The sequence below is a fragment of the Onychostoma macrolepis genome, chromosome 07, assembly GCF_012432095.1.
Source record: "Onychostoma macrolepis isolate SWU-2019 chromosome 07, ASM1243209v1, whole genome shotgun sequence".
In the NCBI taxonomy this organism is placed as follows: Eukaryota; Metazoa; Chordata; class Actinopteri; order Cypriniformes; family Cyprinidae; genus Onychostoma; species Onychostoma macrolepis.
This window is the reverse complement of record NC_081161.1, coordinates 18,499,449-18,517,046: the sequence shown is the minus strand read 5'-3', so window position 1 is coordinate 18,517,046 and position 17,598 is coordinate 18,499,449. Positions and strand designations below refer to the sequence as shown.

The 17,598-nt window shown below is 37.6% G+C and overlaps 1 protein-coding gene across 2 annotated transcripts; it reads right to left on the bottom strand.

The window, feature by feature from the left end:
- Positions 1-9: 9 nt before the first annotated feature.
- adamtsl5 (ADAMTS like 5) lies at positions 10-13,777 on the bottom strand. Of its 2 annotated transcripts, XM_058781599.1 has the most exons (14): positions 13,655-13,777; positions 12,632-13,214; positions 10,751-10,823; positions 7,985-8,142; positions 7,136-7,196; positions 6,821-6,926; positions 6,582-6,709; positions 4,467-4,590; positions 3,027-3,110; positions 2,560-2,723; positions 2,245-2,455; positions 1,886-1,993; positions 1,377-1,448; positions 10-1,276 (listed from the first exon to the last, which is right to left on the bottom strand). In XM_058781599.1, exons 2-14 carry the CDS (start codon positions 12,649-12,651, stop codon positions 948-950), a joined length of 1,638 nt encoding a protein of 545 aa, XP_058637582.1. In that variant the 5' UTR covers positions 12,652-13,214; positions 13,655-13,777; the 3' UTR covers positions 10-947. The 2 variants fall into 2 exon arrangements, with proteins under 2 accessions (XP_058637582.1, XP_058637583.1); XM_058781600.1 differs by lacking the exon at positions 10,751-10,823.
- Between the last annotated feature and the right edge of the window lie 3,821 nt (positions 13,778-17,598).

The window sequence follows — 17,598 nt, the reverse complement described above, 5'->3', positions numbered from 1 at the left end:
CTCTGGGGACTTGCCCCACCTACTCTCTCAGCCAATCAAAGGCCACAGGAGAAAAAGCTGTTATCTAGACGAGTATAATGACTTTACTAGCCCGGCGACAGCCAGCCTATTTAACCCTAATTGCATGTTTATGTTAGAAAGTTTGATGTCACTGTCATAAAAGATAAGTTATTTTTGTAAATATATTTTTAACAAAACACATTCTAGAGTTTATGTGTGTTTTGTAGAAAGGCTGGACTATAATTTAACAACCACATCAAGGTAATAGGATAATCTTAGTTAGTCTGCTAATGATGAAAGGGAAAAAACGGCTGCCAAATATAAAGCAGAAAACAACTGTTCGTTGGCAAAAGCGCTACGCCATAGACAGTTTTTATGTATATGCTGCTTATCTTGAATGTGTAAATGTATATGTGTCTCATAAACACTCATTATCATTTCACTGAGATACTTTATAACTGTTGATAAGAGCAAAAATATTGATGGTAAAACATTTAAAATTATAAGGCAATATATAAATCAAAGTTTCCTCTAGAAATACTGTCTGCTTATAAATACATATATAAAAACAACATCAAAATGCACATGATAAAGATATACATGCTGTCAAGTGATTTTATGCCATTAACAAACACGCGGTGCTAGAAAAGGCATCATAAATTCTGTGTATATTATTTACTTTGGTGTATAAGTTTTAAAAGGTGACTGTCCACCTAAAGTGCTTCATTTAGTGAGTCTCTTTGCTTTGGTTTGCCTCATGCCCCCACAGACATAATTCATCGTGACAAAGTGTCCATTGTCCTTATTGAGGAATACAAAATGCTTTAGTAAAATCATCATTGATTTCAATTCAGCGTCAGAGTGGGGTTTCTGTCTGCACCTTGTTTTTTGGCATAAGAGTTGAACTTCAGAATAAGTGTGCAGTGAAAGTGTGATCGTCCATGTGTTTACCCCCTGAGCTGAGTCCTGCTGCCTCTGTTACCGCAGAGCTCCTCTAGGGGGCGCAGCAGGCTGTCCTCGCGTGCTCGATAAGGCTGAGCGTAGCTGTCCTCCTCCAACAGGATGCGATTGAGAGTGTGTTCGTAATTAATATGCCTTCGCAGCATCAACACGTACTGATTCCCCTCCTCCAGAAAGGGACAGTCACATTTGTTGGGCGCCCACAGGAACTCCCGGTGCTCCAGACGATAACGGTTGCGGTATGTGTGGATGATTTGGACATCATAGCGGGTCTCCTCACCGTGGTAGACTTTTTCCAGCACTCTTGCTCGAAATACTGTCACAGCAGACAAATGTATTGTCATCATCCAATACACTATGCATTTTAAACCACTTGTATTATGTTGGCATTGAAGAGACGTACTGATTGAACTCACCAAAATCTTTTTGGCAATACTGTCTCTGGCGCTCACCTTTCCCTCGAACCCGGCGACATTTCCCACAGTGGCCTACAAAAGGATGCCATGACATAAAAAACCCAGACTTTGTCATCCGTGCAAAACAACAAATAACAGAGGGAATGAACTAGTTACATGATGATGTGCAAATAACGCAAATCATTCAGTAGCAAGTCTACATTGAAAATTAAAAAAATTAACATTGACATTTCTGCAGTACTGGTAGAGTATCAGGCCTATTTGGTACCCACTGATAGATTCCTGCTTTCAAACACTCCTGTGCAAATGGTATTTGAGTGAAGAGCTTCAGAGTGATTGACAGTTTCCCACTTACTGTATATAACTAATTTACATACAAGAATACAAATTTTACTTTTCATGCTGCTAAGTACACTTTTCAAAGTTTCAGAAATAATAACTGTATTTAAATGCAAGATTGAATCCAGAATTGCGGTGATATACACTAATGGCAATGATAAAATGCTGACCTCTACGATGTATTTCAGGCAGTCGGTTCCTGCGGTTTTCATCTCTTTCCAAACGTGGGACTGGCTGCTGTTGATAGGGGGGTTGAAGAGTCCAGTGAGCAGCAGGACCTGAGGGCATGACCTCGTAAATCACAGTTGTATTTACAAAAGACTCCTAACATTAAGCTTTAAGCGACTTTGGCATTTCTGCCAAATATTTACATCACACATACTTCAAACAAACTCAAATTAAATATATACCTTTATCTCAAAACAGATCTTGTCACTGCACAAATAAAATACCATATTACAACTAATGTAATTTAAACAAAAGCTTAATAGTTTTTTATTCCTAAATACCAAGAATGAAGGGTTTTTACCCCAGAAATGAGGTTTTGTGACTGGCTGTGCTGTTGTAGTAGTGGTTGTGGTTGTAGTAGTGGTAGTCCTAGTGGCTGGAAGTTCAAAGGGCAAGTGGTTTGATGTGTGGTGAGGCTGCCGAAGTTGACGTCTCCCATGATACAGGGCGTAGCGGTCTGGAGGCAGCCAGTACTCATATTCAATCCCAGAGTTCTTATCAGTGGACAAGACCTACAGTCAGACCAGAACAAATTAACACAGTTGTACTGGCTACTAGGGTTTAAGAATGGTGTTGATTTTGTGTGTGTGTGTGTGTGTGTCATTTTAAAGCTAACCATGATGTGCAGGTCCTCCTGAGTAGGTCCTGGAACTTCAAAACTCTCCCAGGTATCAGCAGAGCGCCGGTACAGAAGTTTGGTTCCTGCCACATTATACTCCCCAGGAACATTGATCTTCCAGTTCCCATTGATCACAAACTGAGAGCGCCCATTCTGGAGTGCTTTGAAAAATTTTTACAAAAAGTGATTTTTAAAAAAAAAACATTGCACTGCCACAACACAGCATAATTGTAATGTTCTTATACAGCAAGCAGACAAACTGCATAAAGGGACAATGTCTTTTTCCTGCAAGAATATAGTGAAAAACCGTTCTCCAATATGTCATATTATTGCGCTAATAAAGACAAAATAAATGCTTTTTTTTTTTTGTAGTCTTCTACAGTTCTGTCTCACACTGTGCACCTTGCCACTTTTGCTCTGAGAGCCACATGTTGGAGAGATCTCACACAAGGCTGTGCTCTAACCTAGATAGTTTCTGCTGTTATCAGTCACTCTGATGTGTGTGGCTCCGGCCGGGATCATAGTGACCTCACTGTACCCAAACAGTCCTGCAGGGAAACAGATGAGAGAGTAATGCATCTCAGACCATTTGAAAAAAGAAAACACAGTTATTTCCAACAGGTGCGCAGTCCTGCTCAGAACTGTATGTTTCCATGATGTGTCTTTCTGCAGCTGCAACATGGATTGGTCTGGCTGCAAGGCACTGAACCGCAGAGTTACGACCCAGGCTGCTCTTTTCTCTTCTCCTTTGACTTTTGACCCTCTTTACAGAGCTCTGTGCTGGCAGCCTCCAATCTGTTATCCTACTCTCAGAAATCCAGATGCAAGAGAGTGGGAAACCAAGTATTTTTTTGGGTGGCAAAACAATGCCAGTATTATCGCTGTGTTTTCCCCAATGTAAATGCTCTGTGTTTTCAGTTGGCCAGCATGAAAGAAGATTTTAAAAGAGGTTCTGTTTCATGTGGAGAAGTTCAAAGCCAGAGGTGTCTGTGTTCTAAGCGCACAGATATGTGTGAGGGCGAGAGAAACCATGAGATAATGAAGAAAAAGAGAGTCACAGTCACCCAGAAACCACTTACACTACAGTTTAAAAGTTAGATTTTTTTTTCTTTTAAAAAAACCCCCATAAAATTGGCCAAAAGTGACAAAAAAAACATTTTGTTTCAAATAAATGCAGTTCTTTTGAAATTTCTATTCATTAAAGAATCCAGAAAAAATGTCAGAATTTCCACAAAAATGAACATCCAGCTTTGCCATAAGAGGAATAAATTACATTTTAATATATATGGGTTACACTTTATTTTGATAGTCTACTTTAGACATTATACTAACTATAAGTAACTTTGCAACTACATGTCTACTAACTCTCAGTAGGGTAGGTTTAGGGTTAGTAGAATAAGTTGACATATATTTGCAAAGTTTCTCATAGTCAGTATGTTGTATGTTATGGACTCATCAAAATAAAGTGTTAGAAGTTATTAAGCAGACAGTCTACTAATACTCTAATGACTGCTAGTTGACGTGTAGTTGCAAAGTTACTTACTGTTAGTAGAATGTATAAAGTGGACTATCAAAATAAAGTGTTACCAATATATGTATGTATATATATATATATATATATATATATATAATAAATAATCTTTCAACTTCAAACTTTTGAACAGTAGTTTAGGTTAAGGAAATTTTACAGTTGTGCAGCTCTGAACAACAAGATTCATACAAGGATTCATTTAAACAAGATTTATACAGTTACCAATTATTCACGTTTCTTACATTACGTTTAAATAAAAGTATTGATTTCAAAGTTATGTTATATAAATCAGAACATATTTGCAGAATTCTGAGCTTATTTTTCTCTTCTGTTGTTTAAAGTCAATGTGAGTGTAGTTAGATTCATTGCTGACCGTTGTTGTGCCCGTTGCTTTGATAAACACTTCTGTGATGAAGGCAGGTTGAGTTGTGGCCTCCACACACCATGCAGGCGTCCTCCTGCTGCTCAGATCCAAAGATCAAGTCACATCCTGGCTTCTGCACACACACACACACACACATACATACAAACCCTGTGATTAGAAGCCAAAATATCAAGCACCGTCACATTCTGTTTTAACAGTACAAGCTGATCCTGCAATGCTCCTGATGAAAACTGGAACAGCTTATGGCCCACAGAATCTTGGAGACCTTCCAGGAAATAAATTTAGATGCTTCTAAAGAGTGAAGCATCCAAGATTAAAGACCCTCAAAATAAATGCATTATCAACTACACTAAAAATGATTTCACCATTGTAAGAGCAGCAACAATTAGTTTTCATCCATTCATCTCAGCATAATATTTTATGGCATTTGTAACTGATTTTATGAGTTTTCAGTGTTCATTTCTTTAATCATATGTGTATTCAGAATAGTTGGATTAGGTGTAAAATAAATTAACATTGTAAATTGCATCTTCTGCTTTAAGTCTACCTCAGTTCCCAGCATGCACTGAAGTATACATAATGCAGATTTCACATGCATTTCTTGTTGTTGTTGTTGTTATTAAAGAAATTAATACATCTATCTAGCAAGGATACATTAAATTGATTAAAATTGGCAGTAAAGACATTTATTATGTTACAAAACATTTCTATTTCAAATAAATGCTGTTCTTTTATACTTTCTACTCATCAAAGAAACCTGAAAAAAAATGTATCATGGTTTCCACAAAAATATTAGGAAGCACAACTGTTTTTAACATTGATAATAGTAAGAAATCATATGTTTTAACGTCCACTATATAAGCGTAACTCTGCACCATCCTGAAAGGTCTCTGTGTGTGTTTAGGTCCACAGGTCCAAACAGAGGCAGGTGAAAACAGACAGGCAGCAGAATGACACAGATCTCTCTCTGAGCCACCGCACACAAACAAGAGTGGGATCATGAGGCCCGGGCAGGGATCAAGACCATTCAGGCAGAAGTTTGGCTTAAGCTCCAGAGTGCAGGGGTGGAGGAGGAGACATCAGGGGAGACTGCAGAGGTAGAAGGGAGGTGTGCAGGAGTGCACTGTCCTCAGCAATTTCTGCAGGATATAATTAAGCCCTTGTTTGTCTTTAGACCTCCCGTGCACTGCATTTCACGCAGGTGCAACCCTCCTCCTAATACATGACCTCCCAGCCTTATCTCTTTCTTTGCCTTTCTCTGCCTTTCCTTTCTTAATCTCAGTAGTTTGTGAAATAATGATTCTCAATGGCACATTCCCATGATTCGGGGGGCCTCACAGAGGGGCAACCACACACACACAAGGTGTGCTTCACACATATGGATTCAATCTGCCACATGGTGCTAATGATTGGGCCCCACTATGCATGTGCTTCTCCTTTCCAGTCCTCATGTGATGGAAACCGAATTCACATCAGCATGATTTCAGGACTAGATGGGGCTTATGGTCCATTCAGTCATCTTTACATGCACATATGTGTAGGTTTTTGTAATATGTACCTTGTAAAATTTTCATATTTCCTTACAAAAATACCTGAGGTGAAAAATATCATGATATATACCACGGTACTGAATATCACAAGCAACAATACATGTACAAAATACTATTATAATACCATGACACGTGAAACAATATAGTAGAATCAATCTTATCATTAATGGCATGATAAGTTTAGACAGAAGAAGAGGTGAACTAGACAAAAGTACTACAAAAAAGTTTAATCAGCTAACCTAAAACGTTACACATTCAACACAAAAACATAATATAGTATGTTGGAATAACCCTGAATAAATCTGAAACATTTTCTACTTTGCATTTTATTTAATACATTTATTAAAAAATACTGTTAAATGTCTATTTTGTTAGTCAACATTTTAAATATTTCTATTAAATAGATTATATATTTTTATATTGTTAATACTAACAAAAGTAATTTTTAAGTGTCAGATCAGGTAGAAATAAGTCTTTAAAATAAGTTTTTTTTGGGGGTGCACAGTACTTTGTCAGTTATTATGAAGCCGTGTCCTAAGAAACATCTACTCACCAGACACTTTCCATTCACACAGACTGTCCCCTGATCCGACTGGCATGGTGTGCCATCAAGAACCCGCCCAAAGTTGTAGTAGAAGTTGTGTTCAATTGCTAGGCAGCTGAGCTCACATGGGTTGGATCCTTAAAAGGAGAACAAATCAGGATTCAGTAGGTATAAGCACCTAGCAGAAGGAGAAATCCACACAGTAACACAACACATGCTTCAAAAGAGAAGAGTCATGCTTCACTGACCTCCATGAAAGGTAGTCCAACGGTAACTGCTGCCAGCGACCAGGGGTCTGTCATTGAAAGCTTTACACTGCAGTTCTCTGAAGTCCATTGAGTCAGCAGGACACTCCTGATGTTACAGACACAAAGCTCAGGAGAGAAAACACACATCTAGAGCTGCTAAAGCCCTGATTCATTAACATACATCAACACACTCATTTATTAAGTGATGTATAAAAAAGTGAAGTTATGAAATTGAGGACCAGCCATTTAAAATCTGACAAGTCTGAGGCCAGATGACCTTATGTCCAAGTGTGGACTGTAAAGAATTTACTGCACCTTTGTGTTACAAATCTTGTATTGCCTGGTGTCTCCCGGGCACGGCCCTCCTACCAGATTTCTATAGAGAGAAAAAACAATAATCAAGCATAATCAAGTAAAACGCCATAAGGCTGTTCACACAGGATGCGTTCTTGTATTTGTTTACTGTGAGAAAAAATGTGCAAAAAAAATAACCTTTAGGGCTACAACAGCTTGTCACCGCACTTTACTGCACCTCATCTGCCCTTAAAAGGTGCATATAAGTACCTTAGAGTAGCAATATGTAGTTTTAAGATACAACTATGAATTTTAAGCAATAAATAAGATACAAAGATTGGGGTAAGATGGCCCCCTATACCCAGGGCAAGAATCCTCCTCTAGGTAAACTTTTACAGAATGTATAAATTACTTTTGATGTCATTATTATTAATATTTATCAAATCTGAAATGCATATTGAATAATACCCAATTACTGAATAATAACCCCATTAATTACTAATAATTAATTTGGAGTAATTCTAATTTTATCTTTTCTCCCTACAAATCTAAAAATATGTCCACAAATCAATAAACAAACGACACAAAAACTCTGATATTCAACATAAAACACAATTTCCAGAGAAATCTGACCTCACAAATGTGCTGACTAAATCTTACACATGTTATTATTCAGATGAATTGACAAAATTAAAAAGAGCACAGCCATTCATTAAATGTGTTGACATTAGATCGTGTGCCTTTTATGGTCAAAAGGAAAAATTAAGGGTACAATACTTTTCATGACTACTACTTTTTCTTGGCGCACATTTATAATCATCTGACAGCGGAGAAGATGGCGTTATGGGGTAAACAAAGGCTGTGCTTTACCTGGTGATGCAGGTGCGTGCACGGACTGAGGCCCCTCCCCCACAGGAGCGTGAACACACGGACCAACCACCCCACGAGGCCCACTCATTCATGAAATGCATTTGGCTATGCATCTGTGGTCCCTCACCTCCCACCCTCAGCTCTACTCGTCTGGATGACTGCAAATGTATAAACAAAGAAGTGAATTACAGGTTGCAGAACAACAACAAAGAGAGACAGCAGAGGTGGTAGAGTTGATCAACTAAGTTGTGCTGGCTAAAATGTTTTTTGCAAGCTCAAACATTTTTACACATTCACAGTGTGTAAAATATATTTGTACAGAAAGTCATTTGATGTATGTTAAGCACTAAACTAAAGGAATCCTGTACTTACAGTCTAAATGATTGCACACTAGTGTTCACGACACATGATATGAGAGGCCACCAAAACATTTCCTGCTCATCGGCTATGCTAGACTGCACTTGACATTTGTGGAAGTGTTTGAGTGTTCCCCAGGTGCTTGACTGAGGACGCCACATCAGCTCTATTACACACAGCCTCCATTACACAAGCGGTATTCCTATCAGACCACCACTGATCGTCTTCAAGGATAACATTACTTTGTCATTCTTAGACCCGCTGCTGTCTTTGATCTGAGACAAACAGGCAGAAACAGCCTGTGAAGAGTGAGGAGCTTCCATGGGTTGCCTTAGGCCTAACATCTCCTCAAGGTGTGTGTATTCTTGTAAATGTAATGTAGGTGTGGAGAGCATGTTTTTCAGCTTTTGTCATGTTAAACAACTTCATACAGAGCAGCTGTTTGTCTTCCTAAAATAATTTTCATCCACGGTATCACGTAAATCTAATTTGAGCAACTCAGAGAGTCACATGAGGCGTGTAAACACGTCGCAACAAAATGAAAAGACTTCAGCATACAAACAGAGCATTGAACTTGCATTCCAAAGTTTGACCCCTAAAGGGATGTTTTACTGGCACGTATACGACTGCTTTTTGGTGTAAAGCTTTGTACCGGTTCCTAAGATTAACCCTTTCAGTGGAAAATTACAGAAAAATGAGGTTCGGTTGGACTCATCTAATAAGGTTATCATAGCAGGTAGAAATAGAATGTGTGTCAGAATCTCCTGAACTTATTTAGCCTAGAGACCTGTGGTGAATAGAGGTTTGGTAATGAGTGAGGATGTCTAGCTGTGAGGGTTAAAACAACAGATGACTGCACTCTCACAGATACAATAGTGCTTTATGACCGACGTCCATCATCTTCAATACCAGAATGACCTGGAACTGCCCTCATTACCGTAGCAAAGACTCAAATTAGTGTTGATGACAGTCTGCCATGGGGCCTGTGGGCAAGGCGGATTAATGAAATCGAACTTTCACCTTTAGAACACCAGCTTCCCCCCAAAGGCAAGATTTTAAAAAGGACATGTTGACTTTGGAGTTCTTGGAAAGAGTTTTTGGAAATTCATAATTCTAAAATGAACTTGTTGGCCTCCTGTCGATAGGTCTTGTTTATGTTGTTTTAAAGGAGATCTAAAAGTCATTCCAGTGGAATGAAGATGATAATGACTGGTGGACAAGACCTAGCTTGGATCTTGGGAGGGAAACTGAGGGAAAATGACTGGGTGAGGTCCAGAAGGTACCAAAGGCAGAGTCGTACATGCAAGCTTTCCCTATAGCTACCAGTGAACCTTAAAGAAATAGTTCACCCAAAAATGAAAATTATGCCATCATTTACTCACCCTCATGTCGTTCCAATCCCATAAGACTTTTGTTCATCTTGAGAAAATAAGTTAAGATATTTTAATCAAAGCTGAGAGATTTCTGTCCCTCCACTGAAGAATTAATTCCACCAAAACTTTGATGCTTTGGTGGATATTGTAGTTATCAATTATGAATCAAAGTCTTTTGAAGAGACACAATCACTTTATATGATAAAAATATTTAATTTAGGTTTTTATTTATATTTAAATATTGATCAATACACTCAATACACTCTTAAAAATAAAGCTTCCAGCTGGTGTTTTTCACAGCAATGCTATAGAAAAACCATGGCTCCTCAAAGATTCTTTCAGAGAACAGTTCTTAAAAGAACATTTTTTTTTTAGTGTGAAGAACATTTTGAAAATCCAAAGAACCATTTTCCACACTAAAGAACCTTTGGAGTAATGGTACGGTTCCATGGATGTTGATAGTTCTTCATTGAACTGTCAATGCCAGTATACTGTAGAACCTTTATTTGTAAGAGTGTACATAAAGACCATCAAATATGGTCTTTTTGGACTTTTTGATGTTTTGGGTGAATGTAGGACAGAATACTCATCAAAAACATCTTAATTTGTGTATCAAAGTTGAACAAAAATCATACATGTTTGGAATGAAATGAGGGTGAGTGAACAAGGTTAGGTGAACAACTCTCTTAAAGGTTAAAGAGAGAGCATTTGCCAAATGTCATGTTCTTCTTAACTTATCACTTCTGCATTGTGTATAAACAGCAATTCCAAAACAATACAGGGTGGCAACCCAGTCTCTGAATCCCTAGGTGATCCTGCCCAGGTTGCTCTGATTAAGCTCTGCTCTTGGCAATCAACAGGAAAGACAACACTCTAGTTAAAGTGAGCAAAACCCTGGCAGCGTGCCTTGCCAATCTGAGCATACCCAACTGACTGTTCAAGCTTATCTTTAAAAATTCAGTTTAGCTGCCTGACAGGAAGTTACTGTTGCAAACAGTCTATAAACTGAAGGATAATGGAATAGGGACCATCTTACAGGCAGAGAGGACAGGCAACCTGGAGACAACAGCAGTGTTATAAGGGTGAGGGCCTGGCACAGAGACAGCTTCCTGGAGACAGAGAAAATAAATCTTATAAGTCAATCACAAAGTCTTACAAACCACCCTGTTTGACTTTAAAATGGAGCCCGGACTTCAGGGCTCATTGTGTATGTGTTGTCACTTTACATCAAAGACTCTTGATTATGTGCCCCATACATTGAGAAATCACCGCCACTGAGAAAACATATTTACATGCATTTTTAGAGTATGAGTCTGACTCCCACCAGTGAGGTCAGAATACTAAGAGACCACACAACGATTGACTCATCAAAGGATCAGATTCTCAGAAACTCTTTACAGCCTTGCTAAAGCCCAAACGTCTCCTTTTATACTATTGCAATGCCTATGAATTTGAAATTTGAGAAGTTTAATGGGGAAAACTCATGTAAACACGCTACAAAATTCCTTTCTCCATCATAGATTTGTGTACAAACATTATTCCTCTTCCTAATCGTCTGTGGACATGTGCTTATGGGCTAAGAGGCTTATTTTAATAGCAACCCAGAGTGGACACTGGTCAATTATAAACAATACACTCCCATGAACTGATTCAGAAGAGTAATATGATGAAATGCATCTTCTTTTGATTACATGTGCATCTCTAATCATTATGAATAAACAGGATCAAAAGAGACACAGACGGTAAGTAATGCAAAATAATTACAGCACAACCTGCACTCAACAGTTTAGCATAATAAAGCTTAGTTTATTGTCAAGGTCAAGAGGTTTACAGTTAAAAGGCAATAATGGTGTTCATTTTGATGGTTTTGACTGCTGTAGCCTTCAGGTAAGAACATAAACTTGTGCCTCTCATGACAATGTGATAAAAAAATAAAAATAAAATAAATAAAAAGCAATATGACTTTAACATTAATAATTCTTTAAATTCTAAATATATATGTCTTTACAGTTAAAGCCACATGAAATAAACCTTAAATGGGTCTGCAACCATTAGGTTTCTGGCAGACAAACCACAAAGTGCTAAATCTGAACTTAACTGGAGTCTCAAATTTGTTTATGGGTCATGCTGAAGCACCTCAAGTTTATGTGAACAGTAAACTGTTCTCCTCTTAAAGATTAGATTAAACAGCTGTTTCCTGGATGTGGGACCATTTTAAAACAGTTTTAGAAAAATGTTCACCAATGGCCAAGAATTCTAGTTACACTACCACAATAATAATAATAATAATAATAATAATAATAATAATAAAATACATCAAGGCACCGACCATACAAAAACTCACATATTATCAATATTTTTATTAACGATGCCGCAGATATACAATCACCAGTAGTACTGAAAAGCTATGATAATAGAAAATATTATTTAAAAATTCAAAAGCAATCAATATAATGAGTTTCCAGAGAAAATGATAATAAAAATTTGGAACAAATAATAAAAATGGCAAAGTATCTGTGACTGAAATAAAATTTGGCTTTGTATAATTCAACTGCAACATATAAAGCATAATGGCTCAATAACAAATAAGGATGTCTGAGATGATAAAAATAAAAAATAAAAATATTTGAAATATTTTCCTATCACATGACAAAAAAATGGCTTCCCGTGTGTTGGTGCTTTTTAACTAAATTTAAAAGGTAAGCATCAAATGATAATAATCATTTTAATTTAGAGATGAAAACATGTTGGTCGTAGAAGATAATTTTTACTGTAGGCCTATTTTTTTAATCATTACGCCATAGTCTCAGCTAAAGAGAGAACTTGAGTCTATTCCAGGTTCCATCTTCCCTTCAGCAGTTCATTAAATTCATCAACGTGTTTCCACACACAGTAGAGGAAATGCATTAACACATACCTGTTGTTTGACTTCTGCATTTTAGGTCTTCGTCAGGTGTCACAAAATAACTTCTTGAGATCTGAAACTGGACTCATCTGATAAAGTAAAGCCCACGAGATATGTGATCCCAATGGTTTTTATCCTCAAAAAAGTCGGGAAACCTAATTGCATCCATGTTTCACAAGTGTTTCCTCTGCTGGGACTTTTCCTGAAGTTTTCTCGCACGCCCAAAGAGGATAACCTGAATGAATCCTACATAATCCTGAACAAAAATGAATCATTGAGAAAATAAATATAGGCTACTTCACATCTTCTCCGCGTATCTGCATTATGTCCTCCTCACTTTTTCAAGGTGCTGTTTCTTAGGGCAAACTGAATCACTTTCAGTTTCATATCAGTGTCCAGCGTCCGATCTCACAAGGAGAAGCTCTGGTTTATAAGCCTTCAGATCTTCTGTCCTCAGGTGGGTTTCTGTGCACTTTACCTGAGCCTCTCAGTCTCAAACAACATCCGTTTCCTTGAGAGAAAATAACGGCTCTTCCTTCGGTCAGGACACTTGGTCCTCCTGCAGATTTCACATTCAGTTTCAGCTTCACATCATCTGAGAAGAGATATAATATTGCGTTTGTCCTAATTTTATCGTTACGCGTAATTACATTCATAAACTCAACAGCGTATATTTTCTTGATAATACTACTACTAATAATAAACATTTATATATTAGCACAATATATTATCGTTAAGTTAAATCACGTTTAATTGCTGTCTTTTTTTTCAGTAAAATCAAAGTGGCAGCGCAGTGACAAATTAGTGGATATTTCCAAACACTTCGAGATTAATTACTGATAAAGAAAATCAAGTTGAAACTCTGATTAGAAATGCCAGAAATTATTGTGGCAAGTTAAAAAGATTAAAAAAGGGAAAAGATGTGCATTGCAATTGTAATAGGTTATTGAGCATCCTCTGTGAGAGTAAAACTTATTTCCGATGACAAACAAAACAAATAAACGCAGCACGCATAATAAAGTAGTAGTGCGTTACCTGTCAAAAGCAGCGTCTGTGATGATCCGGTGTTTGTACTGATGTGAATGAGAGCCGCAGCATTGCGTGCCGCCGCGTTCACCTGAAGCTCAGCCCAGTGTGTGCCTACATTCCGATGAAAAACTAGTAAACACGCCCCTCTTAAACGGAATGTTGCCCAATCCAGATTGTAAATGCTCCAGTAGCTGTAGTTCGTGCATGTACTAAATTGTCCCTGTATTGTGAGCCTTAAGTTACAGAAAGTTGAAATAAGTTCAAAGATGTGCATGCCATCAAAACAACTTCCAGAGGGATTCACTTTTTTAAATGGGTTTTCTATAGGTAGCCTAATTTTCAAGGCTCAATCTGTTGAGGCTCATCTTGTGGAAGTCAGATTGTCTTTTTGACACAGCTGGCACAGTTAGGCTTTTAAAACAGAATATGTTTAGGTGTTATTGTTATCTAACTCTATAATTGAAACAACTGGACATTTGATCAATATACTGTCTGTTAGTGATGGAAGGAAATTGCTCTGTTGCTTCTGTTTGTCAAGGTTTGTTTCTCTATTACGTCAAAACATAATTGTAAGACAAACTGTGTAGTTAAACATATTTAGTTTAAACTGTTGTTTGAAACATTCCTCATGTAGTGGATGACGAAAGGCAGATATGATACAAATTATCGGAAATTACTGAAATTACCAAAATTAAAAATGCACAGTCATTGGATGGGATTCTGTTATTAGGAGGCTTAATGTTTCTAGGCATCAGATCATTCTTGTGAAATATCAATTAATTTGTCACTGTTTTCTAGTCAGTGAAGATGTTTAGAAATATCACAACAATGATAGGCCACAGCTCAAAAAGTGGCTGCAGTTATATTGAGCTCTCCTGCAGACCCCAACCATGACCATGGAAACAGTCCCTAAAATAACTGCTATCAACTGCAATGGATCATCACATACAAACCACAGACCCAGGCGTTGTTATGTCTCTTGTCTCTAGGTCCTTTGATTAAAAAAAAGAAAGCAATGCTAACTCTACTAAGCACTTTACCAAAGCATGATGATTGTTTAAGTGCCCCAGAGCCTCAAATGACAAGTTCCAGCTTGCAGAGAAATGTCTTTAGCAAGTGTACCACATCTTTATGCTCCTCAATGAACATAGTCAACCTCTGATTCACAACCATTTAAAGGGATAGTCCACCCAAAAATTACATTTTTGTCATCATTTCCTCATCCTGAAGTTGTTCCAATCCTGTATGAATTTCTGTTGAATGCAAAAGAAGATATTTTGAAGAATGCTGGCAACCAGCAACTGTTCTTCAAAATGTTGTCTTTTGGAACAACTTCAGGGTGAGGAAATGATTATTATTTATTGGGTCAACTATCCCTCTAATCTCTATATAGGCACAAAGATCCCAGTCAGCATTTTTAAATAGATAATATTAATTGCATTCAAGCATACAGATTTGAATAGTCAAAGATAGTCTTATAACGTAATTTGTGTGGTTGCTTAACATGTTTCTTGAAAACTGAATGTGTAGCAATTTTGACAAGTAGTCCCAGTGGTGTCTTTAATGATAGCAGATGCTGCAGTGAACAGACCACAACACATCTTCTGGTTTGTTGGCCTTCACTTGTGTGTATATACTTTCTTTTCATTTATTTCTTTTTTTTTCTCCAGGTTATAACTCCATGAACAACCACCTGATTGGTCAGTCAGATAACTAAAATAATTTTTAGTAACCATAATACAAGGGAATAAAAAAACCTGTGAATGACAATGTTCCGGAGTTCCATGCCTGTGTGACTAAGAGGCAGAGAATCGACATGTCTATGACTGTAATCCCTGTAAACCTGACTCTGACAGCTGTACTCAACTTGTGATTTTGCCAACAGAATCCTCCATACATTGCACCAACATACCTTTCTCACGTTTTAAAGCAAATAAAAGTATATGAGTGGGGTCATAGTCTTTCTGCATGTTAAGACATTTCACCAATAATTGGCAAAAGTGAGTCATTGAATAATTTATTCAACCAATTAGTTTAAAATTAGTTTAACCAATTAGTTTCGTGCCGGCATTTAACCTTGTGGTTAGTGTGCCGACATATAGCGCAACTGTGCTTGCAGCGAGCCGAGTTCGATTCCCTTCCTCCTTTGCTGATCCTTTTCAGCAGAATTTCAGCAGAACTGTGGTTATCTGCTTCTGTGATATAGCTTAAATATATTTGCTCTAAAACTTTTTTTCATTTTCAGAACTGGGGAGTTTCTGGTTGCAAAAGTCTAATGAAGAGACATCTAAACACATAAATCACTCCATATACAAGCATTGCATGCAAATATATACATAATTTCTGTGTATGATATACAAACAGCAGCTAGTTTACACATTCTCTCTTGATGAAGATATATCTGTACACAACTCTTCTGCATTCAGCAAGTGCAAAGTTTAACAGTTACCCTGGCAACCTGACTAGCCTAATGTCCTTGCATGCTGTTTATTAGTGGCAGTAGTGATGTATCCCACAGTGCAAATGAATCCATTCCCTGTGTGCAGTTACTAGGTATTCAAGAGTGGAATGACTGCATGGTGAGGGCTGTTTTGGGATAGGCCTTGTGAGCCAGATAGAGCAAATGTTTGAGAGTTTCAGTAATGATAACAGGTCTCTGGAGGAGGGACTTCCTCCTGTACTCTTCACTTATGACGGCTGCTCTGAATGGTTTATGCCAGATGTGGCGGATGTTTGATGGGTAACAGCTACTAATATTATATATAGGCAGGTGTTCTCTCTTTTATTCCTTCTCAGAATACATGACATTTAAACTTTACAAACAAGAGACTGGAAGAAGGCATGCTTCATTCCTAGTAGAGAAGAACAGAAAACCACTAATCGTGTGTTGACAGATCGTTACATGACATCTTTTAGCTCAGAGAACACTTACCCCAAACAATGTTCTGACTTAAATTGAGTTTAATAGGAAAATTAACAAGCACGTCAACTATTTTGACCCAGGAGGTATTTCATACGAGGCTCTGCTCATCAAGATGTAAATAGCTGAGTGATTTGGAATGAAATCTCAGAGGATCATCAGCTAAAGGTTAAAATATAGAACAGCTGCTTAGTAGCTGGAATAATCTCACAGTGTGAAAGCCCAGAGGGCAGCAGATGTGTGAGAGTTTTATTTTTCCCATCTCAACCAGAAAATGTGCACAAATGTGCACAACGTGACAGAAAAAGAGCGTGGGAGGCAAAAATAAAATAAGATCTTAAAAAATCATAAACAATTTACTATCAAATGTCATTCACAAAAACAACCTTGAAAGGGAATTTTCCTTGTAGTCATAAAACACATAGTGAGAACCCCTGCAGTAAACAATGACATTAGCTACGACTCCATCACCCTGCTTTAATGCGTATTTTCAAGTATCACATCAGAAACGAGTGATGGAGATGGCAAATTTTGAAAGAAAAAAAAAATTAATTTGCAAAAAAGTTTGTACGCTCACTTGAGGTGGTTTTTGACTTGTGCACAAAAGGATTAAAGGGAATAATAGGAGATGGAAACGAATAAATAACTCCATGTTCATCAAAAAAGTCTTGTCCGCTATGAGAGGGCATAACCTGACTAAACAACGGATGGATCTTGTGTTATTATCGTCATTCTGAAATGCCCGTGCAAAGTCTCTCATCAAAGTATTTCTGTATAATTGCCTCCCAGAACTGTCTTACACAACTGCATTCCCAAACAGCAGGCATCCACCTCCAAAAGCAATGACCGCATTTATTGTGTTTCGTCTGCTCGCTCTGAGGTTCAAGTAATTTATTATATATGAAAATTATTATATTCAATGGCTTCTCGCACTTTTCTTAGTGATATTTAGTGGCAGTTTATCAGGAAGTGACGATTTTGTTCTCTTTGACTTGTCGGATGGAAACTGTACTTATTTGCAAATGTTTTG

Excerpts from the sequence above, each read along its gene's own strand:
- adamtsl5 (XM_058781599.1), bottom strand. The coding sequence starts at position 12,651 with ATGCAGAAGTCAAACAACAG. Across the intron at positions 4,591-6,581 it reads GTGTGAATGGAAAGTGTCTG|AAGCCAGGATGTGACTTGAT; the intron begins GTGAGTAGATGT and ends GTGTGTGTGCAG. Across the intron at positions 2,724-3,026 it reads TAACAGCAGAAACTATCTAG|CACTCCAGAATGGGCGCTCT; the intron begins GTTAGAGCACAG and ends AATTTTTCAAAG.